The sequence below is a fragment of the Hippocampus guttulatus genome, chromosome 6, assembly GCF_054856545.1.
Source record: "Hippocampus guttulatus isolate MCC_2025c chromosome 6, RoL_Hgut_1.0, whole genome shotgun sequence".
NCBI lineage: Eukaryota > Metazoa > Chordata > Actinopteri > Syngnathiformes > Syngnathidae > Hippocampus > Hippocampus guttulatus.
In genome coordinates this window covers 20,880,743-20,904,952 of record NC_141266.1, presented here as the reverse complement: position 1 = coordinate 20,904,952, position 24,210 = coordinate 20,880,743, and the positions used below count along the sequence as shown (strand labels likewise).

The following is a 24,210-nucleotide window of genomic DNA, read 5'->3' as shown; positions in this document are numbered from 1 at the left end:
GATGACCACTATGCCGTAGTTTGAAAGAGTCGAGGTTTCAACAACCGCACAGACCCACACCATCACAGGCAATACACTCTTGTCTTGCTTTTTGAGGGCACTTCTGAGCACGGCTCAATAGAGAGATCGCTAAATGAGGCACCCTTTGAAGGTCATGACGGGAGGCCAGCAACTTTTTTTTCTCTTTCTCGGACATGGTGGGAGGAAGATGAGAGAGCAACTGCGCAAACTTCACGAATGTCTTTTAGCTATGTTGATTAATGTGCAGGGTTTGAAAAAAAAAAAAACTTCATGGTGCCAGCAGGTACTTGTTAGCCCCAATGACACGAGTGGTCTCTAGGTATGTTCTAAAAATAGCTCTCCAGTCACCAGTGATGGGACACTGACCCACATAATTAACACAATGTTTATGTTGATTTTATTTTAACAGATATTGACTGACGTTTAAACAAAATGAAATTGTGTTCAATGTAAAAAAAAATTAAAAAAACAATTTTTAGAGCTGTAATTTGAATGATACAGCAACATTTTTGCTCACGGTTATCCCGTTAAAAGCCAATATTAGCCCATGCCTTGCGCTGCCTTTGATACAAGTTGAGTTTGTTTGGAAACTATGCTCATAACTCAAGGGGGTCATATCACAAATAATCACTCTCAATTAAAATAAATTCAAACACCATTCATCTTCTCCAGACTGCCCCATCCCCACAAAAAAATAACGTACAGCAATGACCGAATTAAATGGCATTGAAAGAAATGTAACTTTTGTTTTGCTTCAATCAATGGCTTGACATGAGACAGTCATTGCTCCAAGCTCCAAGTTATTCTTTAGAGAGGATAAAGAATATATGATAGAACAGTGTTATATTGTGTCTGCACGTTGCCGCGCTGTTTTTGTTCAAACGTTTGTTGCTGAAAGCGTTTGAACGCTGTAGTATACGTCGATGCTATTAGCTCTGGCGCATTGTATTGTTTATCATTCATCTAAATAAGATTTAGTCAGGCAAATTTTTGTGGCTGTTTTCTTTTTCAGAAGCGTATTCCCCATAATACTGGGGGGGGGGGGGGGGGGTGAGAATGAGGCCAAATGTTTTGAAAGATTCCAAACGCAGACACACATACGACTCCGCCAGTCACCTCAAATAGGCTCATTAAAAAGTGACGTCAAACCGTGAAGTTCATCACATTAAAACAAGAAATGTACCACCTTAAAATTTATCACACAACAGTGTGCAATTTGGCACCTTATAGTGTGTGATACTGAACTTGAACCTATGTTTGAAATTCACAAAGTATAATTGTCTTCATGTTGTGTTTGTTTTGAACGTAAACCTCAACCGGGCATGGGAACAAACAGCTTGAAGTCTCTTTTTAAAGCTGTGTAGTTGTGAAGTGAGTTGAGCAGTCACCTGACGCCACTCAAGTAGCTGCCCGCACGATTGAGCAAAAAAAAAAAATTGTCCAAATGATCAACAGCTCGAATCTCAAGGCACTGCTGTATCTGATCTCACTTGCTGTCAAGCTCCTTCGTTTCTTTTTTTTTTTTAAGCATTAGCTTGTTACTATGTGACAAGCGAGGCATTGCGCTATCTAGTGGACGCGCGACACGACAATGAACATCTTGACAGCTGATCGAGTTGGATGTCGAGAGCTTCAAATGGGCCAAAAGTCATAGTTTGCAGTCAGGTGACCATCTGACACTTCCTGCTTGCGTGGGCGGGGCCTTGCCACCAAGAAATAATGCGTTGTCGCTTCCCTCATGTATTTTTTTTAATTTTTAGGACAACCTGAGGCGTGGCCCCGCCCTCTTGCTGCAGTCACTGGCTGTCGTTCTCTCTCAGCAACCAGTAGGTGGTCATCTGTCCTTTGCCTTTCATGTGTACGTCCCCTCGGAGCTCCAACTGGAAGCGGCCTGACTCCTGGAGGACGTCGCGAGTGGCCGATGATACGTGGATCTTCAATGCTGCACACACACACACACACGTATATCAGATTCAAGTGGACATGTGTAGCGGTCATTTTCTTATTGTTGCATCAATCATACTAAAGTCATCCTAAATAACATGATGCTCAATAAATGTCACTCAGGCCGTCTTTAGCATTACTGCTACTGGAGGGAGCCTCATGATGATGTTTCAATACACCAAAGAGGATCTCTGAGCTCAAGTGCCAGGATGAGGCAGCCATTTTGCATTCGCACAACAGCAGACAGGAAAACGTGGGGGTGATGATGAATTTGTCAAAATGCCACAACCACTGCACATTAAAAACCAAGATTCCATTTTTTAAAAATACCTCGTAAAATGTCTTCATCTGAAATGGAATCATATGAAAATGACCATGATACTTTTTCACTAGGCCAATTTATTATATGACAGACAAAATGATTGCACCGGTGTATCTCGTCTGTTTCTCAGCGGGACCTCGAGTCGCTGCTCACGTTGAGAAAAAATATTTGCGAGCGGGCTCAGAAAAGTTGACAAATCATTTGGCAACATGCCCTCCTCTCTGTTGCGTTGAGTGCCATTTTATTACTTCAAGCAGCTCATGTCAGCAAAGATGTACTTCAGCGACGGAAGCTTCTCAAGAATAATGAGAAAAAAAAAAGAAAAAAAAAACGGTCCTGACAAAAAGAAGGAAATGTAAAGATCTGTTGACCTTCCCCAGTGGACTCCATCCTGGATGACGTGTTGACCGTGTCGCCGAACAGGCAGTAGCGAGGCATCTTCAGACCCACCACGCCCGCACACACCGGACCTACGAGAGAGAGAGGTGCATTTTGGAATCATGAACAAACTCAAGATTGACTCGCTTGTTCCTTTTGACACAACTACGTAGATACAAACATTCAATAATCCATTGTGCATGTCTACTTCAATTAGCCTTGAGGGGGCCTTAAAAACCCCTGCTTTGTGTGTGTGTGTGTGTGTGTGTCTGACCACTGTGTATGCCGATCCTGAGCTTGAGCTGCTCGTCGGGCCGATGTCGTATCCTGAAAGTGGTGACGGCGCCCAGTAGGGCGAGGGCCATGCGCGCAACCTCGGGGCCATGCAGCCTCCCGTTCCTCACCGGCAGCCCCGATACCACCATGTAGGCGTCGCCAATGGTCTCCACCTGGGGGGCGCCACTCGACGTCAACGCTTGTTGCCGTGGCGGCGGCGGCACGCACACTTACCTTGTAAACGTCAAAGTTGTCTATGATGGCGTCAAAGCACGTGTACAGGTCGTTGAGCAGCGTTACCACCTGGAGACACACGCAGGCACACCTTGTCTGGGTTTTTTTTTCGCGTTTTCTTTGCAAAACAGGAGGCGAAAGACAAAAGAGCAGCTTTCCAAGTGCTAACGGGAAAGACGGCCCGTCACGTGTCTCCGGGAGCCTTTGAGGAGCGCTGAAAGGGGCGCGATGAGCGGCGCATGGGTGAGCACGTACTAACCTCCATGGGCGTGCTCTCGGCGGAGATTGCGGTGAAGCCCACAATGTCGCTGAAGTAGATGGTCACCGAGTCGAACGCTTCCGCTTGGACCGTCTCGCCGCGCTTTAACTGCTCTGCCACTGAGCTGCAAGTGCGCAAGGGCGTGCGCGCGCGCACACACACATACAATACTGTGGGTCCTGTCCTGTGTTGCATGCAATGTGTGTGCGCGTGTGTGTGTGTGTGTTGTGGAGGGCCGGGCAATGTATGGCCCACCGAGCAATGACGTTATGAAGAGTCCCGTATTATTTGTTGTCCGTTTTGAAAATCAAGTGTGGAGTTTGGCCTGCCGTGCTGGACTGTGGAGTGTGTCATGTTATTTGGGGTGGCCTAGTATTGTGTCATGCGATGTGGTGTAGCGTGTAGTACTGACTGCGGCAGTATCTGGTAGAGGAGCGTCTCTGCTTTGCGTTTCTCTTCATGATACGCTTGTGTTCGTTCCTCCACCAGCTCTTCCAGGTTGTTGGCATACTGTTCCATGCGTGACAACAGGTTGTCCAGGATGTTGGTCCTGGACTCCCTGCGCACAAAGATGCAGACACCCATGCACATCGATACTGTATGTAAGCATTAGTGAGGTTCTCTAGCGCCCTTTGAGAGCAGTCGCCACTCGTTCAATTGTGTTGAAAGCATTTTGTGGGAGGGCCTTTCAAACGACGACAACAACAACGACGGCAGGTTGGAAGCAAGAAGCGAGCAAACGGGGCGCACGCGCTTACTTGTTCTGCTTGCGCAACAGCATTTGGATGTGGTTGAACTCGGGTCTCTCTGTGGGCTCCTCGGCCCAGCAGCGCTGCATCAACTGACCCAGTTCGGGACTGTGAGTGTGCGGGTCCACCATGGGTCTGAAACACGGCCATTCGCCCAGCACTACGCGGTCCACCACCTCTGCAAAGGAAGGTCAGCCTGCGCTTTGAGAAAGCCCGGCCCGCCTCGCCCCAAGCCCACGGCGGACTTGCACTCTCACCTTTAGGACTGAGCGGGTCAGAGTCCAGGTAGAAGACTCCCCGACGTAGCGCCACTTCCTGAAGGATGATCCCAAAGCTGTAGACGTCGCCCTTCTGAGTGCCTTGGGGAGGAGGGACTTCGAGCCGGAGAAGTTCCGGGGCCATCCACAGTCTCTCTGTGGGATGACATCACATACGAGCTTTCAACACGACGTCATGCGCGCGTCCAGGTGGCTCGAGCCGATCGAGCTTGCTTGGACGACGTCGCCAGTAAAATAGGTCTTCTGGTGTTTGAGCAAGGCAAAGACATTCAGAAACCTGAGTTCACTTGAAGCTACAAGCCAACATTAATAAGCACGCGACGTGTCACTTACGCGCGTAGTAAGCGTGAGCGTCCTTTGCCGATTGGCTCTCAGATTGCAGACTGCTCAGACCGTAATCGGTGATCTTCAGCACAAAGCGGTTGTCGACCACGCAGTTGGACGACTTCAGCTTGCCGTGAGACATCAGCACGCTGTTATGGAGGAACACCATGCCCTAAGCGCATCAACAAAGACTGTGATCACGGGAACAACGCCTCCTGGCGGATGGTGAGAGAAAACGATGAACCTTGACAATGTCATTGATGAGAGAATATTTGAACATCCAGTCCAGGGTGATGCTGTCGTTCTCCAGGATGTCCTAACGCCCACAAACAGACAGAGACAGGTAAGGAGAGAAACACTCTCACAAGATGCAGACACAAGAGGTGATACAAACAAAGTATATACACGCGCCTTACCATTGAAAAGAGGTTGAAAAGAGAGTACCTGGAGGCTGCCTCGGGGGCAGTATTCGGTGATGATGCAGGTGTTTGGAGGGTCGATACACGCTCCGATGAATCGGGTCAGATGTTCATTCTGAACGTCACGCATCTGCATTCGTCAACAGCATTGTTACAATCTAGGACCACTCAATATGGTAGGAGATCATCACAATGTACTTGGGATGCTCACGGTACAATATCTTCATGTTATTAAGGTCATGGCAAAAAAAAAAAAAAATGCCATTGTGTGGATAATTAACACACTGTAACTGAAGACAAACTACAGTCAAACCTCGGTTTTCGAACATCTCGGTTCTCGACCAATTCGGTTTTCGCCCAAAAATTTCAATTTTTTTTATGCCTCGGATGACGAAGAAATTTCAGTTCTCGAACACACTGAGCGTACATGAATGCACCATTTCACTCCTCTCGCCTTCCTTACACACGAAGCGGCACTTCCTCGTCTAGCCGAGGAAGCGTCACTTCCTCGTGTTGCTTTCCATTGTGAGCAGATGTGTTCAAAAAAACATTTTTATTTTAAAAAGAGCGTGGTTTCGGTTTTCAAACAGCCTTCTGGAACGGATTATGGACGAAAACCGAGGTTTGACTGTAATCATGCTCAAATGTTCCGATGAGAGTCAATTGCTTCAAGTAAAAAGCAAATGGATATTTTTTTTAAAAATTCAATGAATAATGTAAACATGGGGGGTGTCACAATTAAAGGGGTGCCCACCTGCTTTGCTTCCGCAATAACAAATCTTGAAAACAAACAAGAGCCAATCCAACATCCTGACCACGTTTTTTTCCATCGCTGATGCAAAGGTTGACAGCAGGGGGCAGTGTTTCACAAGCCAGACGGAATCTCTCATGCTGCTCGTTTGAAACCGTCACATTATTGCGAGAATTTTGAACGGTTACATTCCCACAATCCACGACTGTATGTTACATGTTCTTCCCCCATCGAACCCTCATTGTACATCGTGCTACATGGGAAAGATCCTCCTCAGAGACCTCGCACTCGTTAGGATGAATTCGTCGATACTCACGTGCTTGAGTTCAAACAGGACCTTCCTGTTCAACTCCACACGTTTCTTGTTCGTGTACTTGATGGCCACGATGTTTCCCTGCAAGAGGGGAAAAAAAAAATCCTAATCGATGATCAACCGATGATGCCGGGTGCGCGACAAGCACACACTTACTTTGTAGTAGCCCGTTTTTGCAAACACCTGTACGTGACCATCCGTCATCAGGGAGCCGTAGTTGGAGCCTCTCTGTGGACAAAGAAAGCGCGGTTAGGGCCCGAGCTACGGTCATGCGGCGCGGTCAAGATGAGACCGACCAGAGAGAGCGTGATCCTGCTGCCGCTGCGGAGCACTTTGTCGAGGTTGCTCATGTGGATGTCGTCCCAGGAGATCCTCCAAAGCTGAGCCACCAGCTCCTTCTCCAGCTTCATCCTCCTACAGTGGCCACAACGAGCGTGACAAATATTCAAACACCTCCAGGAAGAACCACACAACACGTGCGCGAGACTCTAAGCAGGGCTGGCGCCTTCATCCATTTGGAATTGATTTCATAGATTCATTTGAGTTTATTCATCGAGGATCTTTTTGGGCTCTCTCCGTTGTCGTTGATTCTGTTTGTGACCAACAGGTGGCACTGTAGGGCTCTCCCTGCAGCTGCACACCTGTTGGTCGTTCTGTAATCCTTGCTTTAAAAGGAATCCCGGCACGACCACTCAGTGTTTGGTCATGTTTGTTTCTGTCATGGGTCTGTTTCTGTTAGTTTTTTGCTTCAGTCATGGTTTTGGTACTTTGAATTCCTTGTGTTCTTAGAACTTTGTTTAGGATTTAGTTTTCTCTGTGTTTTTATCAATACAACTCGTCAAGTTCACCCTGCTCCGCTCTCCTGCCTGCTTTTTGGGGTCCACCACCACTTCGCAACGTGACAGTCGTATCAGACATTACAGATATTACCCCCCACTCCAAAAGCAACACACACACACAATACTAAGAACACTGGTGCGTTCCAATGGTTTGTAGCCTGCTGCTCTGGGACTGATCTTGCTTTCCTTTTCTGGAATCTATAAGAAAATTCCTCACCTGTAAATGAAAACGGCGACTGTCAGGGTCATGATGAGGATGAAGAAGACCACTATGGACACCATCTGGTGGATGGTGATGGTCTCTGTTGATACAAATAAAAATCAATCTGATGAACATGCGCAGGTGCACACCGGTTGGCAAGCAGCGGCCGAACGGTGCAACTTACTGGTGTGGCAAGCGGGGTTTTCGTTCTTCAATCCGCACACGGGAATGTCAGGTGGAGGAACTCCGCCCGGCCAGTGCAGCGACCTTCCGGGAAGGGCCGTCAGCTGCTCATCTAAGCTGTTGTACACCAGCGCCATCTGGAAGCAAGCGCAACGTTCACAACTCTTCACTCGGCACTCCAAGCAAGGACAGGACTCGTTCAGTAAGGTTCCATTCACGCTTTCGTCCCAGGAGAGTCAACGAGCTTGTCCACCATCTAAAAAGGCCCTTGTAGTCATTTGGCAGTTGGGAATGATGATGACGATTGCGTTGGCAGTAGCACGTGGAGAAATTTTTATTTCAGGCAATTCAAGAAGGGAGATTCACTAATGGCAAAAAAACAAACAAACAAACAAAAATAAGCGGGCAGAAGCAAAGTATGTGATATTATCAACCCACATGAGTGTTATGTTATTTGGACGAATGATCTTTTTGATGATACAAAGTTAACGGTGCAACAAACATTATTTTAAAAAAAAAGGTATTTTGGAGGCACAAGGAAATCAGACTCCTTTTTAAATATTTATAGAATAATTATTGATTTTATTTTATACTACTCGTTAATGTATGAGAATATAATCTGGGTTTTTTTTGTGCGTTTGTTCTTGACTGTGAAAAAAACAAAATTGCACATTTCAGTTTTTTTGTTTGGTCTTTTTTGGTGTTTTGTCTGATGTTTTAAATTTTCCCAAAATGTTGTTTTTGTTGTCACACACACTGAGGAGTGACAGGAAGTGTTGCTGTGTGCGTGTACCTGGAATGCGCTGTTGTTGGTGTCAATCATGTCCCACAAAGCAAAGTCGGACTCTCGGTCTCCATTTTCATCCAGCTGTAATGTTCCAGTGACACCTGAACACATCATCATGTCTCACACACACACACACACACACACACACACACACACACACACACACACACGCACACACACACACACACACACACACGCGCGCACACACACGCGCGCACACACACGCGCACACACACGTTAGTGTGGGATTGAAGGTCAGCTGACTTGGGTAATCAACACTCAGGCTGGATGACCACCAAATCCTTCAAGTGAAACAATTCCATGTTTTTTTTTTTTGACATTTAAATCAGGGCTCACCAGCGTGTTGCCCCCAAGGGCCACATGGAGTAGCCAGCGGGTAGGCCTCTTCTAGAAATAGCTCAGCAGTGATGGGATAATTATGATTTCCCAGGAATGTTGTTGTCATGATCATTTGAAAAGATGAATACTGGCATAGATTTATAGGACTACAATGTGGCATATAGATATTTATGCTTTCTAATTATTATGAGAAACCATGAACATGATTAGCGTCGTCACATAAATGGATGTCATTAACTGCTAATTAAAATATACAGCCTGGTGCTGATTCTAATAGTTGGCAGAATACAATTCTGATACACGATTAATCGGACGAATAATAACGCAAAAAAATCTAATGAATAAAATTATTTTTTTTTTGCCCAATAAACATATGATGCAGAGGAAAACTGGCAAAAAATTGCCAGATTTTTCGCCTATTTTGGAGGAATGTTTGAATGTAGTTATTTTTCTCTAATGTGTACAAAATGAAATAACTAAACAAACATTTTTTTAGGGGGGTGTTCATTTTTGACCATTTAAAAAGAGTTATGAGCCAAGTCAGTCAGGCCCTAAAAATACCATTATTAAAGGTAATTTGAACACATTTCTTATTTGGTACCCCTTTGCATGAATCAGTTCCCAAGAAGTAGCTCAAAGCTTCCGAAAAGATGGCGACCACTAATCGAAATAAATCAATTCAATAAGTGAAAGAATGTGTAGTTGGCCGTCATGTACATGAATAGTCAGCCCAGGCCAACTCACTCATTTTGCTGTTGTTACTTATTTTCATGTTGTGGTTGTCCTTAAATAACACTAGTGTAGTTGTATTTGAATGTCTGCGCATGCGTGCTGGTTTACGTGTTCCGAGATTGTAACACTGAAAATAATCCAATATTGGAACCCAATTGAAACTGAGCCCCTGATGAAGATGAGCAAGAAGTCACAACGAGGTTTTTTTTTTTTGTCTCTCAATCGTGAAGATTTGCTTTTTTGGAACAGTCGAAAATCAGATGGAGTCCCGTTATTGTCTTTTTTTTTTTTACAGTCCTGTTCTTTCTTGTGAAGCAGTGTTGTCTAAGCGTTGCAGAGCGTGCCGCTCATGAGGAGTAAAAAGTCACAAGTGTAAACCTGAGACCTGTTGCCTGGCAACAGCGGCGTGTAAATCAAAGATAAGGAATTAGGAACATTACATGCGACAGCTAACAGGAAGTGACTTGTCTGAGCCCGCTGTTGTCCATTTTGTCCGAGAGGACAAATTGTTCGGAACGGCACAATGAGATTGGCAGCGGTGGGCGGGCGGGCGCTCCGGCGTGATGGATGTCCCCCAGGGAGGACAAAGAGATGAGCACCGAGACAGAGCATGGCGCTTTCACGCCTGCCTTTCTAGGTGCGGTACCGGGCCACACTATGACATCGTCACATGCACATCTAATATTCACGCTTCTTCGCCAAGAAAACACTCCAACGCGTCACCATCTTTGCTCACCTCATTTTCTACAATTAACAGTGGTGTCAAAGGTACGGGCCACGGGCCAAAACCGGCCCATCGGGGGTCCGAACCGGCCCATAAGGATGGAGAACACATTCACGGCTATTTTTCAAGAAAAGCAAATGTTGTTGCTACTTTGGTCCACTAGGGGGCGGCCTGACAACCACTTCAATGACATCGTAGAATTGGCTGCTACTGAGGATTTGACGCCTGATATTGATGCACTTGTGAAGGCTAAAAGATGGCAAGTATCAAAGTTAGTCAGATGAAATTCTGAGAATACACCTGTGTTCAAATGAATACCTCCTGTAGCAACTATTTTAACACACTGAATAGAGAGAGAGGGGCTGTGCCCAAACTCACAGGCTGCATCCTCAGAAGGCCGCATTTACGGCCGCATGATGCCACTCCCACTGAAACTCGACCGCAAATAGTTTCCAAACACGAGAAAGACAATTCGCAGGCTGGGTTCCTTCGAGGCCCTTAAAGGTTCCTCCTCTTGTAGCCTCCGTGGACCAAATAAACCGTGGCAAATTCGGACAGTCTAAAAGTGAGGTCGAGTGCGGTCGAGTGGCGCCGGAATTGCCGTCATGCGGCTGAAAATGTCTTCTGAGTATTCGGCCTGTGAACGTGGACCCTGGCATTGGGGCAGAATTATGACTCCCACGAGGCAGGACACCACGATTGGCTGTTGCATTCACGCAGTATTGCACGCATGAATTTAAAGTGCTTGTCTGTTTTATTATGCGCCCAGGAGGCTAAGCAAGGCGGGCACACAGGAAGGAGTAGCACTCAATTGATGTATATATGTGACAACTTCTGCATTCTATTTCAGGATGACGTCATACTGGAAAGTACATTACGAAGGGGCGTTCGTTTTGTCCCTTCACACACAGCACGCAACAATTTTTGTTTTTTCCAATTCCTTTCAAGGGAAAAAAGGGATTTGACGTTTTTGACTTATGAGCGTGGTCACAGAACTAATTCAACTTGTATCTCAAGGCACCATTGTATTTATATTGTAGATTGTTGTATTCCTTTTTTTGCTACCACATGTTTGAAATACATACACCGATTTTAATTCAATCAATCAACTGAGGCAATTTTTGGAAGTGCAGTGAGCCCCCTCATTGACTGACAGCACCAGCACGCCTCGTCTGCCATGTCCACTTCATATCCTCAAGTGTCCGCTGCTGGGAAAGCAAACAATTTGTGTGTTCTTGTGTGTGTGTGTGTGTGTGTTGAGAGGCAACACGCTGAAGGGTGCGTGTGTGTGTCTTGCACTGTGAAGACATTTCAAACAAAGCTTGTGATTGTTATGATGGATGACATGCTGATGGATGACCAACCAAAACAAAGAGTAGGAATGAAGGACAAATAAAGCAGAACACACAGGCACGTTCCTGACAAAGTGATTGGGGCAAGTGCAAGTCTGACCTGATGTGTGTGGATGTTTTTCATTCGCCTCTCATCCCACTCGCACAAACAAAATCCCGGCCTATGCCAGACATGAATCACAGTTAAAAAAAAAAGTTTTAAAATCCTGTCCTGTCTCACTCCTGGTGGAAACGACTCCCACTCCCGTGCTGCTCTCATTCAGAATGACTCCCACTCGAGTCACACTAAGGTCGGCTACTTTCAAAATGGCAGCCCATCTGTCAGTTTTTTTTTTTTTTTACTCAATAAATTTGACTTGATTTGACCTGACAAAAGAAATAAAAATTATGGTAAACCCCCCCCCCTCAAAAAAAGGAGAGAGATGTCATTGAAGACTAAAGCATAATTTAGCTCCCAAAACTGAAACACATCTCAATGTTACACTAGGTCTCACTTTACATGTTCTTAAAAATACTTCTTCTTCATATGTCTTCTGAAATCATACTGATACATTCATATTTCTTAATTTTTAGCTGGTCAAAAAAAACGATAAAGACAAAAGTTTGCACGCAGGTGCTTTGAAAGAAGGGAAGGTGTTTGTTTGAAATGGCAAGAGTCAAACGGACCGTGAAAGGTTCTGTTCCACATTCGGTGGGTGACCACCGTCCCCGGAGGCCGCGTGCCGGACGCACTCATGGTTTCGTTGAGCGCATGCGTGTAGAGCATCAGGCCGTCATAGAAACCTCCGGCGATGATGTTCATCTGGAAGACACAAAGATGGCGACATGCAAACACCTTTCACTTGAGCCGCTTGTGTGTTAAAAAGCACGAGTTTTTTTTCGTGGGCTTACAATCACTATCACATCAATTCTAATTGATGTTAGATTCACCAGCTAATCTTGATCTTCGACTCAAAAGCTGTGCTGCTCTTAAACCAAAACGGAATCCAATGCCGGCATCGTTTTGCTTGTTTTCATTTCAGTCTAGCTGAGAGAGAGAGAGAGAGAGAGAGAGACGCCTCCACAGCACCACCATGAAAAATGTGCTTGACCAATAGATGCGTACATCCGTGTCAGGAAACGACTGTCAGTATGTTGAAATATACTGAAAACATCTGGAAGTGGTCAAACTCTCCCAAAAATCTCCCTCTCATGACTTGGCTTGCATTTGGTTTGTGATTTGTTCACCTTAAAGTGAAACTTTCAGTCCTCACATGATTCACCAATTTCTGTCAGCAGCGCCTGGCACGACCCAGGCTGATTATTGATATTGGGCTGAAGCGCGTCGCGCCTTATTGTTGTATATCTCCAAGTCAACGTCTGCTGGCTCCTCGGCTTTGACGACACGTGAGAATACACAACACAAATACACAATCGCCACTCAAATATGACTTAGTGTTTGCTGACATTTATTGCGCTCGCTGAGTGTGTGCGTGTGGGTGTGTGTGTGTGAGAGAGAGAGAGGGAGAGCTAAGCTCATTAGTGTCTCTCAGCTGTCTGCAACTGATTAACTGGCTTTACAAGCAGACAACCTGCTCATGCCACACACACACACACACACACGCGCACATGCACACACACACGCACATGAAGGGTGTGTGTGATAAGGGACACAGGGTAGTGCAGTAATGTGATTATGTGTATTGCCGCATAGAGCAAAGTGGCTGATAGCAGCCGCTTGTAAAGATCAGTGCAACATTTGGCTGGAGATGAACGCATGTTAGCTTAGCCTTTAGCGCAGCGTGGAAGGTCTATTTTTATTTGTGCGTACGTGCGTGTCCACACTGACCAGCGAGTCGTCGATGGTGTAGTTGAACATCCTCTTGGCGTCCACCTTCAGGTTCTCCACAAAGTTCTTGTACTCGGCGTTCTGAGGCTCTCGATATGTGAGGATCTTCACACTCTGACAGAAAAGGCACGTCATGTGAACGAGACAAGACAGATACACATATGATGTCACGTATGACGAGACATGAACGACAAATGACGCACGCCATGATGTCAGTGACATGTATGGCGCACGTCATGACCTTAACAGGGCAACAAAACACATGACGCACATGCATCATATCAACCTGACATTTATGACACACATCATGTTAACAAGGCAACAATACAGAGTAAATGTCATCAAGTCGGCAACATGTGTGACGCATGTCACGTCGGCAAGATGTATGACACTTGGCGTCCTGTCATCGCACATCTGACACGTGTCATTATGTCAGCAACATGCATGACACACATCATCGTGTCAACGACACAAGACACCAACACGTGACATATTAGCAACATGTATGAAATAAGTCATCATTTCACCATTTCAGCAACACGTACGACACACGTCATCCTCTCAATGACATGAATGACACACGGCAATGACATAATACAGATGACACTTTGTAAACATGTATGACAGACGTCATTATTCAGAATAGCAAGGGTGACATGTCGTCTTGTGAACAACACGGACATAAGACATCATTCTACATGACATGCAATGACACACGTCATTATGTCTGTCATTTTTCAACGTAACACGTATGACGCATGTCATGTCACGACGGACTCGTGAGACATGTCAAGAAGGCAACAACACGTGTGAGACACATCATCCTGTCAACATATCAGACACACATCTTCATGAAAATGACACAACACCACGTAACACACATCAGTGCGTCAACATGTATGACAGGCATCATTAATGAACATAACTCGTGTGACGCACGTCAGCCTGTAAACAACGCATCTGTCACAAGTCTTGATGTCACCGAAACAACAACTTGTGACGTAGGCAGCAGCAGTGGGGACTAACATGTTGAGCGTGGTCCGAGCGTGTCAGTGGACAGACGGGGCGAAGCATGTTCAAAACACAAAAGGTGACGGGGAAGCATGCCATGAGTGGGGAGGGGATGCGGGGGGCGGGGGGGCTACCTGGAAGGCCTCCTTGGCCACGGCGTCGTCGGGGTCGCCGCGTGCCCACGGCTGCCGGGGCTCCGACTTGAGGCTCTCGCCAAACACGTCGATGAAGAAGAAGACGTATTGCTCGTGGGGAAGGTCGGCGCGGCGAAAGTGCACCATCAGATTCCTGAACACGTCGGGCGAGCAGCACACGAACATCACTGAGGAAGACACACACGCACACACACACACACACACACACACGCATGCACGCACGCACGCACGCACGCGCACACACACAAACACGTTTTTTTTTTTGTTAGTTTCCTTTGCGCAGAATAAATATATGACTGGTTGAGTTAACTTTGATATGCGCTTGATTTACAGCAGAGGAAGATGTTGCACATGATCTGAACTCGATTTTCAAGGTGCACATTTCAAGAAAAAACTGGACTTTGTGAGGTGAGGTCAACCCACAACGGTGCTGGCAGGTTTGTTTCAAGCCACGAAATCTTTTTTTTTGGGCCACTTTCAGAGTAGCATGGAACAGCTATCTTACAAAAGGAGGTCTGCATCAGCGTCTCTGGTTAGTACCGTGTATTGTATCTAGCTTTTACTTTTGATCAACACTTAGAGCGAAGTGAGATACTGCACTTGTTTGGAGGTGATGTATTGGAAGGTCAAGCTGAGCGTGTTTCTCCAAACCTCAAATACGCCACATCCCTCCGTTTCTTCTTCAATGCCCCAGAGAGTTCTCTTGGGGTTTTTGTACATTATTTTGCAACATGATGTTGTTATTAAGAGGTGGCTTAGTTCACTTGAGTCCCCGGTGAAGGCTCATATCCCAACGTCCCCGCCCGCCACTGCCGTTTATTGAGTGTTGAGTGACGCATTTGGTGAGCGTTCTTGTGGTATTTGTTGTGTATTTGGTGTGTGGTAGTGGTAGTATCGGTAGTGCGTGCATGCCGTGTCTCGTCTTCCTCTCGTGCATCAGGAAGTCTCGGGAGCGGCGTCACAAGTGCTGCTGCTGTTCCTGTTCCAGCGCCTCTATTGTTCCACTGGCAGGAAGTCAGCAGTAAAAGCGGCCACGTACGCGCGCGCACACACGGCTAAAACACTGGAAGCTAGAGTGCACCCCTAAACAAATCTGAATTAGTTGAGCTCCTCCCACTGTGACATGCATCAACGCTCGCCATCTTGGCAGGATGAATTTAACATGACATTTCGTCGGCCGCATAGCATAATTGCCAGTAAAAAATACCAATGTGTGTTCTAAAAGTTGTGTTTTTTCTTGTTTTCAGAAAATAGAAAATACTGAAAAATGACTTGGCTCATTATGGCTGACACACACGTATGCGTGCATGTGTGTGTGTGTGTGTGATGGCATTTGTAATGGGTGGCAAATATCTGACATTGACGCTCTGATTTGCTGACTATATATCATTTTTCAAAAAGTCAAAGGGCGCCCACCACCCTGAAAAAAGGAAGTGACCTCAGACAGCTTTTCCAGACAGAGATGAACACACACACACACACACAATTTGGGTCAGCACTACCGAGCACCGATTCATGTGAAATCAAACGTGCCACGTATTACTTTGACACTGTCATGCTCCGAGGGAAGTGAGCTGAGGAGCTTCATTTAGATAAAAGTAGTGCTTTGCTACCATTCTGTGGCATATTTGCCAAGGAAGTATGTGAAGATAAAGATCAACAACAACAAGGAGAAGAAATGCGGAGAAGAGGGAGGTTGTAGTTGGTGAAGTGAGAGATAAGGAGTTCCATTTGGACAAAAGTCGCTCTTTGCCATCTTCTTGTGGCATCTATAGGTAAATAGAAAGCATTACGAGGGATATCAATAACTTGTTGAAATTAACGGCACAGCTGGTCCCGATTGCCCCCCGACGTGTCGCAGAGAAAGTTGGGGCCCGTTTATGCAAAGCAGCTTTCGGAATCTTCATTCAAAGCAGCTGCTGTGATGTCATACGTGACATAAGCCAAAATCAAAAAAGCAAGTCTTGCCATTGTGCCTCATTTTGTCATCTTTCCACCAAATGTGGTCACCGGTCGTATTCCCGCGATGACGGAAAGCTCTGTGTGTGTGTGTGTGTGTGTGTGCGCGCGTGCGTGCATGTGTGTGTAATCGCTTGTCACCCGCTAACATCTGGCTGTGCATTAATGAGACACAAAGTCTAAATTTAGATCTCGTGAGCTTAAATTTTATTCACACGAACTCCTTTAAGAATTTAGTGTGCGCCCCCTGCCTTCGCTGCTTGGTAAACTCGTAAAAGCGACGCCGACGGCGGAGTGAAAATGTTGGGAGTTTTGTGAAAATAACAATCAAATGTTAGGATGGTGGCGAGAAAGCGGGCGAGTGGAATGAGCGTGTTTGTCAGGAAATACCTCTACATCTGATAGGCCCGCCGCAGCTTCCTTATAAGGCCGCAGGTTGCTGACCTCGGTTAATGAATGTCCTGTTGGGAGGCGGCTGGGAATGCGCGCGCATGCAAACACACACACTTATTGTGTACTCCGTGGCGCTCGTGTAGCATACGGTGCCCAATCTAAGGCTCAGGGTGGATTTTTGAGCCGAAATGAGTCACATGGCCGATATGGTTTGCCTGCATTGGTGCTTGTCAAAATCCCCCCTGGGCCCAAAAATGACCGACTCCCCAAACACCACTCAAATGAGCAACATGAAAATACAGAAGCGTAGTCATCTTAAGTCTCTATCAAAAAAAAAAACAAGACAAACGTATGCCTGTTGTTGTAATTTTCCCAAACTAAAGTCCATACTTGACATGCAAAATTTCAAATGATACAAAAATAGAAATTATTTGAGTTGCTATCTTCTGGAAAAGAAAAAGTCTCACGGCTTGCAATCGAAAATATAATATCAAGAAATATCAAAAAAACGAAATTAAACAACAAAGTTTTATGTTTTATTTATGTGAAATAGACAGACCTGAAAACCTGGACTCACCCATTTTTAATATGCTTATAATTATGTTTTATCATTTGTATTTATTGATATACTTTTTGTTCTTCGACTTCTCCCTTTCATAATTTTGCTGCTGTAAATTGGGAATTTATCCATTGTGAGACAAGTAAAGGTTTTCTTATCTTAAAAAAAACATTTTTTAATTAATGAGATTTAGAAAAAAGAGAAGAAAAGTCCAAATGTAAATGGAATTGCTCTTTGCTCATTGAAGCTGAATACAAATCGTGCGTCAATTGAAGTTGAGAAAAAGAACGAGAAACTTGTCATTTGTTTCTTTCTGCTTTGTAATATTTTGTTGAGATTAACGTTAGGCATACCTGAATGTCACTTGAGCTGAATTTATTTGAAATGTTTGCATTCCTTGAAAAATAACCATTCCACTTGATTTTTATTTTATAATTTTTTTGCTGATACTGTTTGATTGTTTTGTAATGCCTCTTCTCAAAATGTTTTCCTTGATTTTGCAATTGTGAACTAAGCTAACGTGGTAGCTAGCGTTCCCGGAGTACCTCAGCGCAGATACAAAGCGGTCCGAGCTGGCGGCTGCCATCGATCTAATGGGGAAAGTGGGGCTGGGGGCCGGGGGGGGCGTCTCATGTTTCCACTGCAGCTGCCCTGCGGCAAACGTGGACGCTAATGGCGGTGCGCACCAGTCACCGAGCGCTGCTGTCAATAAGGTGGCGCGTCGCACGTGCGTGTGCGATCAAGTCATGTGTGTACAGCAATAGTGATCGGGGTTGATTTGCTGTAAAACGCCTTGTTTTGTTTGTTGATGAAGTCTTTCTTCAAAACTCAGGCAGGGTGATATGAACTTAAAATAAAATCTCAGACTTTTTTCCCCTTTGTGGAATTTGCGTTATTTCTTCTGATACCAAACAAGTTACTTTTCCAGCCCGGCATTAAAAGAAGGAGCATGTGGTTTAATTTTTTTTTTTTTTTAAAGAAACCAGCGCACCCAAGGAAGACCCACCTACTAGACACGATGTCTTGAAGCGACTATCTTTAAATCATTTGCCGCGTAATTTCGGGTTTACACGCAGCCTGGCGCCATGCAGAGTTTTGCTGAAACTACGGCGGAAGATCCGCCTCTGGAAAAGTGAAGTCCCAGGCCTTATTTGCTAACAAGCAGGCACGAGATTAGCAAAAACAAGCAGAGCGAGAGGACCGCAGGCAGTTGACAGGATGCTGAAGCCATGAGTAATGGGAGGGGGGGGGGGGGCGCCATGTTGGGCAAAATTGTTACAGTTCACCATCACCTGCTGCCGTTTCGTGAGCTTTGACCATCGGTTCGTGCATATGAGATGGAAATCACGCAGTGGCCGTCAGCGAACCATCAAGGGGGGTAAGAAACAAATCGAGTCGGGCTCGCCATTTGTGCAGATGATTACGTCATGATCAACGTTGATGTCATCCAATCCAGAATTCTCACAAGACCTCAAAAGGATGACTCTGAATAATCGCAATCTGTGTTAGCCTTAAGAAAACGTAGAGGTCTTTCTTACATTTGGAATGGAACGTGGGATTTCACGGCCCTTAAATCTGCAGAGGCGGCGCATGTACTGACCTCTGCTCTCGTTCTGTATGTCGGCGAGTATCTCCGCGTAGTCAACATGAGGGCGGTTCTCCTCAAAGACGCTGTCCTCTACCGTGATGTTGATCATCTTGAGCTCGTCGTAGAGGCCCTCCACGGCAAAGTAGCACGGCCGGTCGTCCACCTTGTTGTCGTTGAAAATCACCATGACGTGGCGGCGCCAGCCAAAGCGCTGGCAGATGCGCAGGGCGAACTTGCCGAGCTTCTTGTGGGTGGGACCCGTGTTGGTGATGGACGGGTAGACGCCGCCGTAGAAGGCCACGGCGGGGGCGCCTGCCGTCACCAAGGGCACGTCCCAATGGGTGGTGAAAAAGCCCACAGGCGACGCTGTGTACGAGCAACCCGGCCCGATGAAGGCCCACGGGTCGTGCACCAGCTTCAGGTCTACCGCCATTAGCGGCGCCACCGACTCGGAGCAGATGCCGTCTTTGTTCTCGCTGCTCTTGAACACGTAGCTCAGGTGCACACCGGGCAGTAGTGCGGGGTCATTGTTGACCTGCTGCACCGCCCGCACCAGGGCGGGGCCCACACGTGGCCACGCCCACGGGTAGGCCATGTTGCTCTCGGGGAGGATGATGGCCAGCGTCACGTTCTGCCGCCGTTGACCACTGCCGAGGTTCCGCTGTGGACGCGCCAGCAGCGCCAGCAGCAGCAGAAGCGGGGTGACGGCACGGTGGGATGGGGGCCTCCTCGCTCTGGTGGGGGGGCCCATCATCATGACCCTGAGAACACCCAAAGGACTCTTAAAATGGCACAGAAAGGATTCACAAAATGTCTCACGCATAAAAAAAAAAAAAAAAGAACATCTCATTGTATCAAGACCAAAGCCAGAAATAGCTTCGAAAATATCCCGAGAATGTCTGCTAAATGTTTTTTTTTTTCACAAATCTCCGAAAACGCCTCCAAGAAAAGTTCATCAAGATCTCTAAATGCTTCATAAAACATATCAAAATGTATTTTATGGGCCCTGGTGCATTTTGGAAACTTTAATGAGACATTTGGAGAGATGCAGAAGGTTTCTGTGGAGACATTTCAGAGATGTTTTCCTGAGATCATGAGCAGATTTAATGAGTTCATTCTAGGGCTGGGAAATCATTCAATATCAATAAATATCGCAACAGACAGTGAACCAAAATCCATGGAAATTGCGTTCAATATAATTAAAAACGATTAAAAAATTTTAGGAAGCAAAGCTGGCAATCTGCCAGGTTTGAAAGCTATTTTTCCTTTGGATGGTGGTGTTTTATTGAGGTTCAGCGTTTAAACTTTTTGAGACCTTTTAAAGATTTTGATTAGGTTAAAAAAATAAATAAATAATCGACTGATTTGAATGACCTGTATCCTAACACACTTTTCAGCCATATCGCCTAGCCTTCGCTCATACAGCATTTTAGGACAGTTATGGAGAAACATGTAAAAGTCGTCACTAAGCTCATAAATATCTCTGAAAAGATCAAGTCATCAATGTCTCCTAAAAAGTCAGCAACACAAAGCTCATAAATATCTCATAAAATATATAGGCGTCGTATAAAGTCTACTCCTAAATATCCCCATGCAAACTAAAATTTATCATCACAACCACCATAAATATCTTGAAATGTCTCATAAAATACCTCACATGCCCCCACGAACCAAAAACGACTCCCCAAGTTTCTCCTCAATACATCCAAACAAATTTCATAAATACCTACAAAGGTCAACCTAAATTTCCCTGAACTTTCTCCAAAATTTTTCCAGACAAACCAATGTCTCGCAAAAGTCTAAATAGGGGGCCCCCGACCTTTATTTTCACCAGGGCTTGGTTCACGCTAGTACAGAATTTTCATGGCCCGGCAAGCATTCATTGGTCACGGATATTCCCTAATCGCAAATTAATCCTCACAGGGAGGGTGGTGGTGTCATTTATTCCTGATTGGTACAAATATGCGGCGCTACAAAAAAAAATTTAACCGTTTTTTTTTTCCCCTGTTCAATCGATTTGTGCAGCCAAGTGCCACGTGACCTCACTGCTCTCAATGCATCGACACAAACTTCAGAAATATCTTAGACATTATTGTGGCCCCAAAAACCAACCAAAATAATTCCATCATTAAAATGTCTCAAATATTTCGAGACAAACCTCAGAAATGCATATCTCATCAACATACCTCCTAGATGTCGCTACACAAAACCACTCAAATGACTCTTAAAGTAGCTTCTAAATATCACCTTAATGTTTTCACACAAACCTTAGAAAGATCTCCAAGTGTGTCATGACATATCTCATAAATGTCTCCAAAAAGTATCCCCACAAATCTCAGTAATGACTCACCACAAAGGGTGACCGACATAAATCTCGTGGACTGTGCTCATACTGTCCAAGCACGGTGAGTGCAAATGTCTCACAGTTAATGAGCCGTTCAAATGGTTCATGAGTGAATGGCCTAATTAATAAGTTCACTTTCATTAATGAGAGCCATTCAACTCCTGAGGTCACGCAAAAAGGCCAACTCATTCTCAACATCACATTTAGGTCCGAATTCATCTTGACAGGTGGGTTGTATGAAAAATGCTATAATGTAGGTATGTGGCAACGGACTTCTTTCTGCCTTTTTTCATGGACATCATCATGCTTTCCACTCATCTCAGAAAAATTAGTTCTGGCTTGTTAAAAAATTGTGTTTTCTATGCCTATTTATAATGGAATCTCTTCTGTCGCCTTGTTTTTAAGTGGATTATTTTCATGCAGTATTTTGATTGTTATCGCACACACATCCTTGACTGCCCAAAAAGTACATACATCTATATTATAGCTTTACATATATATATATATATATATATAATAGCTATATTGGAATATTTATATTGACCTATCCCAACCAATTTTGCGGGTTTTAAGGGACATGCAAACAAAGTTACATCCAATTTGTATGTTGCCAAAGAACATGATACATTACCAACATTTCTGTCACCTAACCATAAGTGTCAAACTCAGGTCCGGGAGGGCCGCTGTCCTGCATGTTTTCCAAGTCTCCCTGTTGCAACACACCTGATTCAAATGAACAGGTTCAATGTCAGGCTTCCACAGAGCTTGCTGATGATCTGATCATTTGAATCAGGTGTGTTGCAAGTTGCAATAGGTGTGCAACAGGTGTGTTGCAAGTTGCAATAGGTGTGCAACAGGTGTGTTGCAACTTGCAACACACCTGATTCAAATGATCAGATCATCAGCAAGCTCTGTGGAAGCCTGACATTGAACCTGTTCATTTGAATCAGGTGTGTTGCAACAGGGAGACTTGGAAAACATGCAGGACAGCGGCCCTCCAGGACCTGAGTTTGACACCCCTGCCGCCTACCTTGAGTGGGGCGGTACGCAGGAGAGCCGTCCACCGGAATTAGCTCGGTGTCAGGCTGCCAACAATGGTGTGGGAAACTCCGGTAGCCAAACAAACAACATGCAGATTGGTGTCGCACTGCAGAGATGTTTTTTATGGCAGACATAGTGGTTCCCTAAGGTTACCTCGACTGAAAATACATCTCTTTGCTCTGATTTAGGACTATCCCGAAACAGCCGCACACCGCTTCGCACAGACACTCAGTTTCAGTAGGTTGAGTGAACGCTGGCGCGTTTTGGCTGCCGCTGCTCAACCCGTATTGTTTTGTGTTATTTGTTATTGTAAAGTGTCCTTGGGTGTCTTGAAAGGCGCTTATAAATAAAATCTATTATTATTATTATTCTATTGCAACAATGTGGAAAGTTACTGACATTTTTGCCTGTTGTTTTAAGACTTTAAAATGTCATTGCTTCTTTAATCCTGAACACATTGACACAATTTAGACATGCTTTTGATCCATTATTCCAACTCTTTCCCTTGACATTGGTGTTGGGGGGCGGGGGTATTTCAATTTTGTTGTCACGTCCCTAATTAGTATTTTTGAAAAAATATTGAAACAAACCAAATTTGGACATAGTTGGCTAGTGTCCAAAGCCAATGATATGGTGTTCGTGAAGTCTTAAAAGATTCAAATGAGATTACAAAACGTTTTGGATGTTTTTCGAGTTTAGTGCCTCACAAATAGCCTTTGTTGATAACCAAGTGCACCTTAAAAGCATAACAATATTCATCATAGCTTATGCGTCATTTCGTGTTTGACATTTTTTAAAAGTATATCATAGAAAATACTTTGTTCTTACCTCAACGAATGTGGTCTTGAGTCTTCATTTTTACTCTTTTGTTGATTTTAGCGCAAAGCTAGCACACAAACAACACGCTAACAACCGTAGCCCGCCAAGAATGACGTCAAATCCCCACCAATTTGTATTGACATTTCCAACAAAACACAAGCAATATTGTCCTCTATCACCCTCAAGAAAGAACACAAGAGACACACAGAGAAGCGCTGAAACCGTTCGCAGCTGGCAGAAGTGAACCACTTTCACTCCGCACTCACTCAAAAACCCACTTGAAATTATTGCTGAAATTGGTGCGCAGGGGCCAAATCATTTCCAGGTGTTTCCTCCACACAACTTGGATATCAGAAAAAACAACAACACACAAAAAGAAAAAAAAAGAAAATCTGGCGAGACAAGAGCCGCAAAAAAACCAAATGAGTCCAGGACTGAATGATGAATGAATGAATGAATGAATGAATGACGGCGGCGTCAAGTCAAGGCAAATTGTTTGTCCTCCGTCTCCATTTGTGTGTGCTCCCGCAGACGCGAGCAAGACGAGAAGTGCGGCACGCAAACACCAACAACGCTAAAGAGGAGGCAGCAGCCGCAGCGGCAGCAGCAAACCAGGAGGAAGCCAGCAAGGGAGGGACTGGACTGGAGGAGGGTCAACGGGAGGAAATGAGACAGCCACGACAAAAAGAAAAGAAAAGATAAACAACAAATGGGAGGAAATGAGATGCTCAGAAAAGATACATTTGTTCACCATAATAGCAAATATTACGCTCATAATTACACGATGTTATCTACCGAAGCACAATCAATCGTCCCCATCACATCGTACGCTGATGGACAAGTCACTCGCTCTCGCGTACTTGTCGATGGGCCACAAGCTTTGACAACACTTCTTTATTTGAATACAAAATGCCATCCATATGATGATGTGAGTGAGTGAGTTTAGTGTGCGTGCGTGCGAGTGTCATCTTCATTATATTTTTAGTATTTCATATAAACGTTGAGAGCCAACAAATGAAACGCGTTGACTGCTGTTGTGTTAAGATTGTGGACGTTCAGTCATTAA

General features: G+C 45.1%; 1 protein-coding gene across 1 annotated transcript; it reads right to left on the bottom strand.

Moving 5' to 3' along the window:
- Window positions 1-395: 395 nt before the first annotated feature.
- npr1b (natriuretic peptide receptor 1b) lies at window positions 396-23,755 on the bottom strand. The gene is made up of 22 exons (XM_086112920.1): window positions 23,154-23,755; window positions 18,953-19,701; window positions 14,421-14,608; window positions 13,276-13,389; window positions 12,114-12,249; window positions 8,286-8,380; window positions 7,494-7,629; window positions 7,325-7,409; window positions 6,565-6,682; window positions 6,425-6,496; window positions 6,272-6,349; window positions 5,230-5,334; window positions 5,030-5,101; window positions 4,795-4,957; window positions 4,441-4,596; window positions 4,193-4,361; window positions 3,847-3,993; window positions 3,435-3,558; window positions 3,176-3,244; window positions 2,940-3,114; window positions 2,659-2,757; window positions 396-1,963 (listed from the first exon to the last, which is right to left on the bottom strand). The coding sequence occupies exons 2-22, from the start codon at window positions 19,695-19,697 to the stop codon at window positions 1,818-1,820; spliced, it is 3,192 nt and encodes a 1,063-aa protein (XP_085969046.1). The 5' UTR covers window positions 19,698-19,701; window positions 23,154-23,755; the 3' UTR covers window positions 396-1,817.
- Between the last annotated feature and the right edge of the window lie 455 nt (window positions 23,756-24,210).

Excerpts from the sequence above, each read along its gene's own strand:
- npr1b (XM_086112920.1), bottom strand. The coding sequence starts at position 19,697 with ATGATGATGGGCCCCCCCACCAGAGCGAGGAGGCCCCCATCCCACCGT. Across the intron at positions 12,250-13,275 it reads ACACCATCGACGACTCGCTG|ATGAACATCATCGCCGGAGG; the intron begins GTCAGTGTGGAC and ends TGTGTCTTCCAG. Across the intron at positions 1,964-2,658 it reads GATGGAGTCCACTGGGGAAG|CATTGAAGATCCACGTATCA; the intron begins GTCAACAGATCT and ends GTGTGTGTGCAG.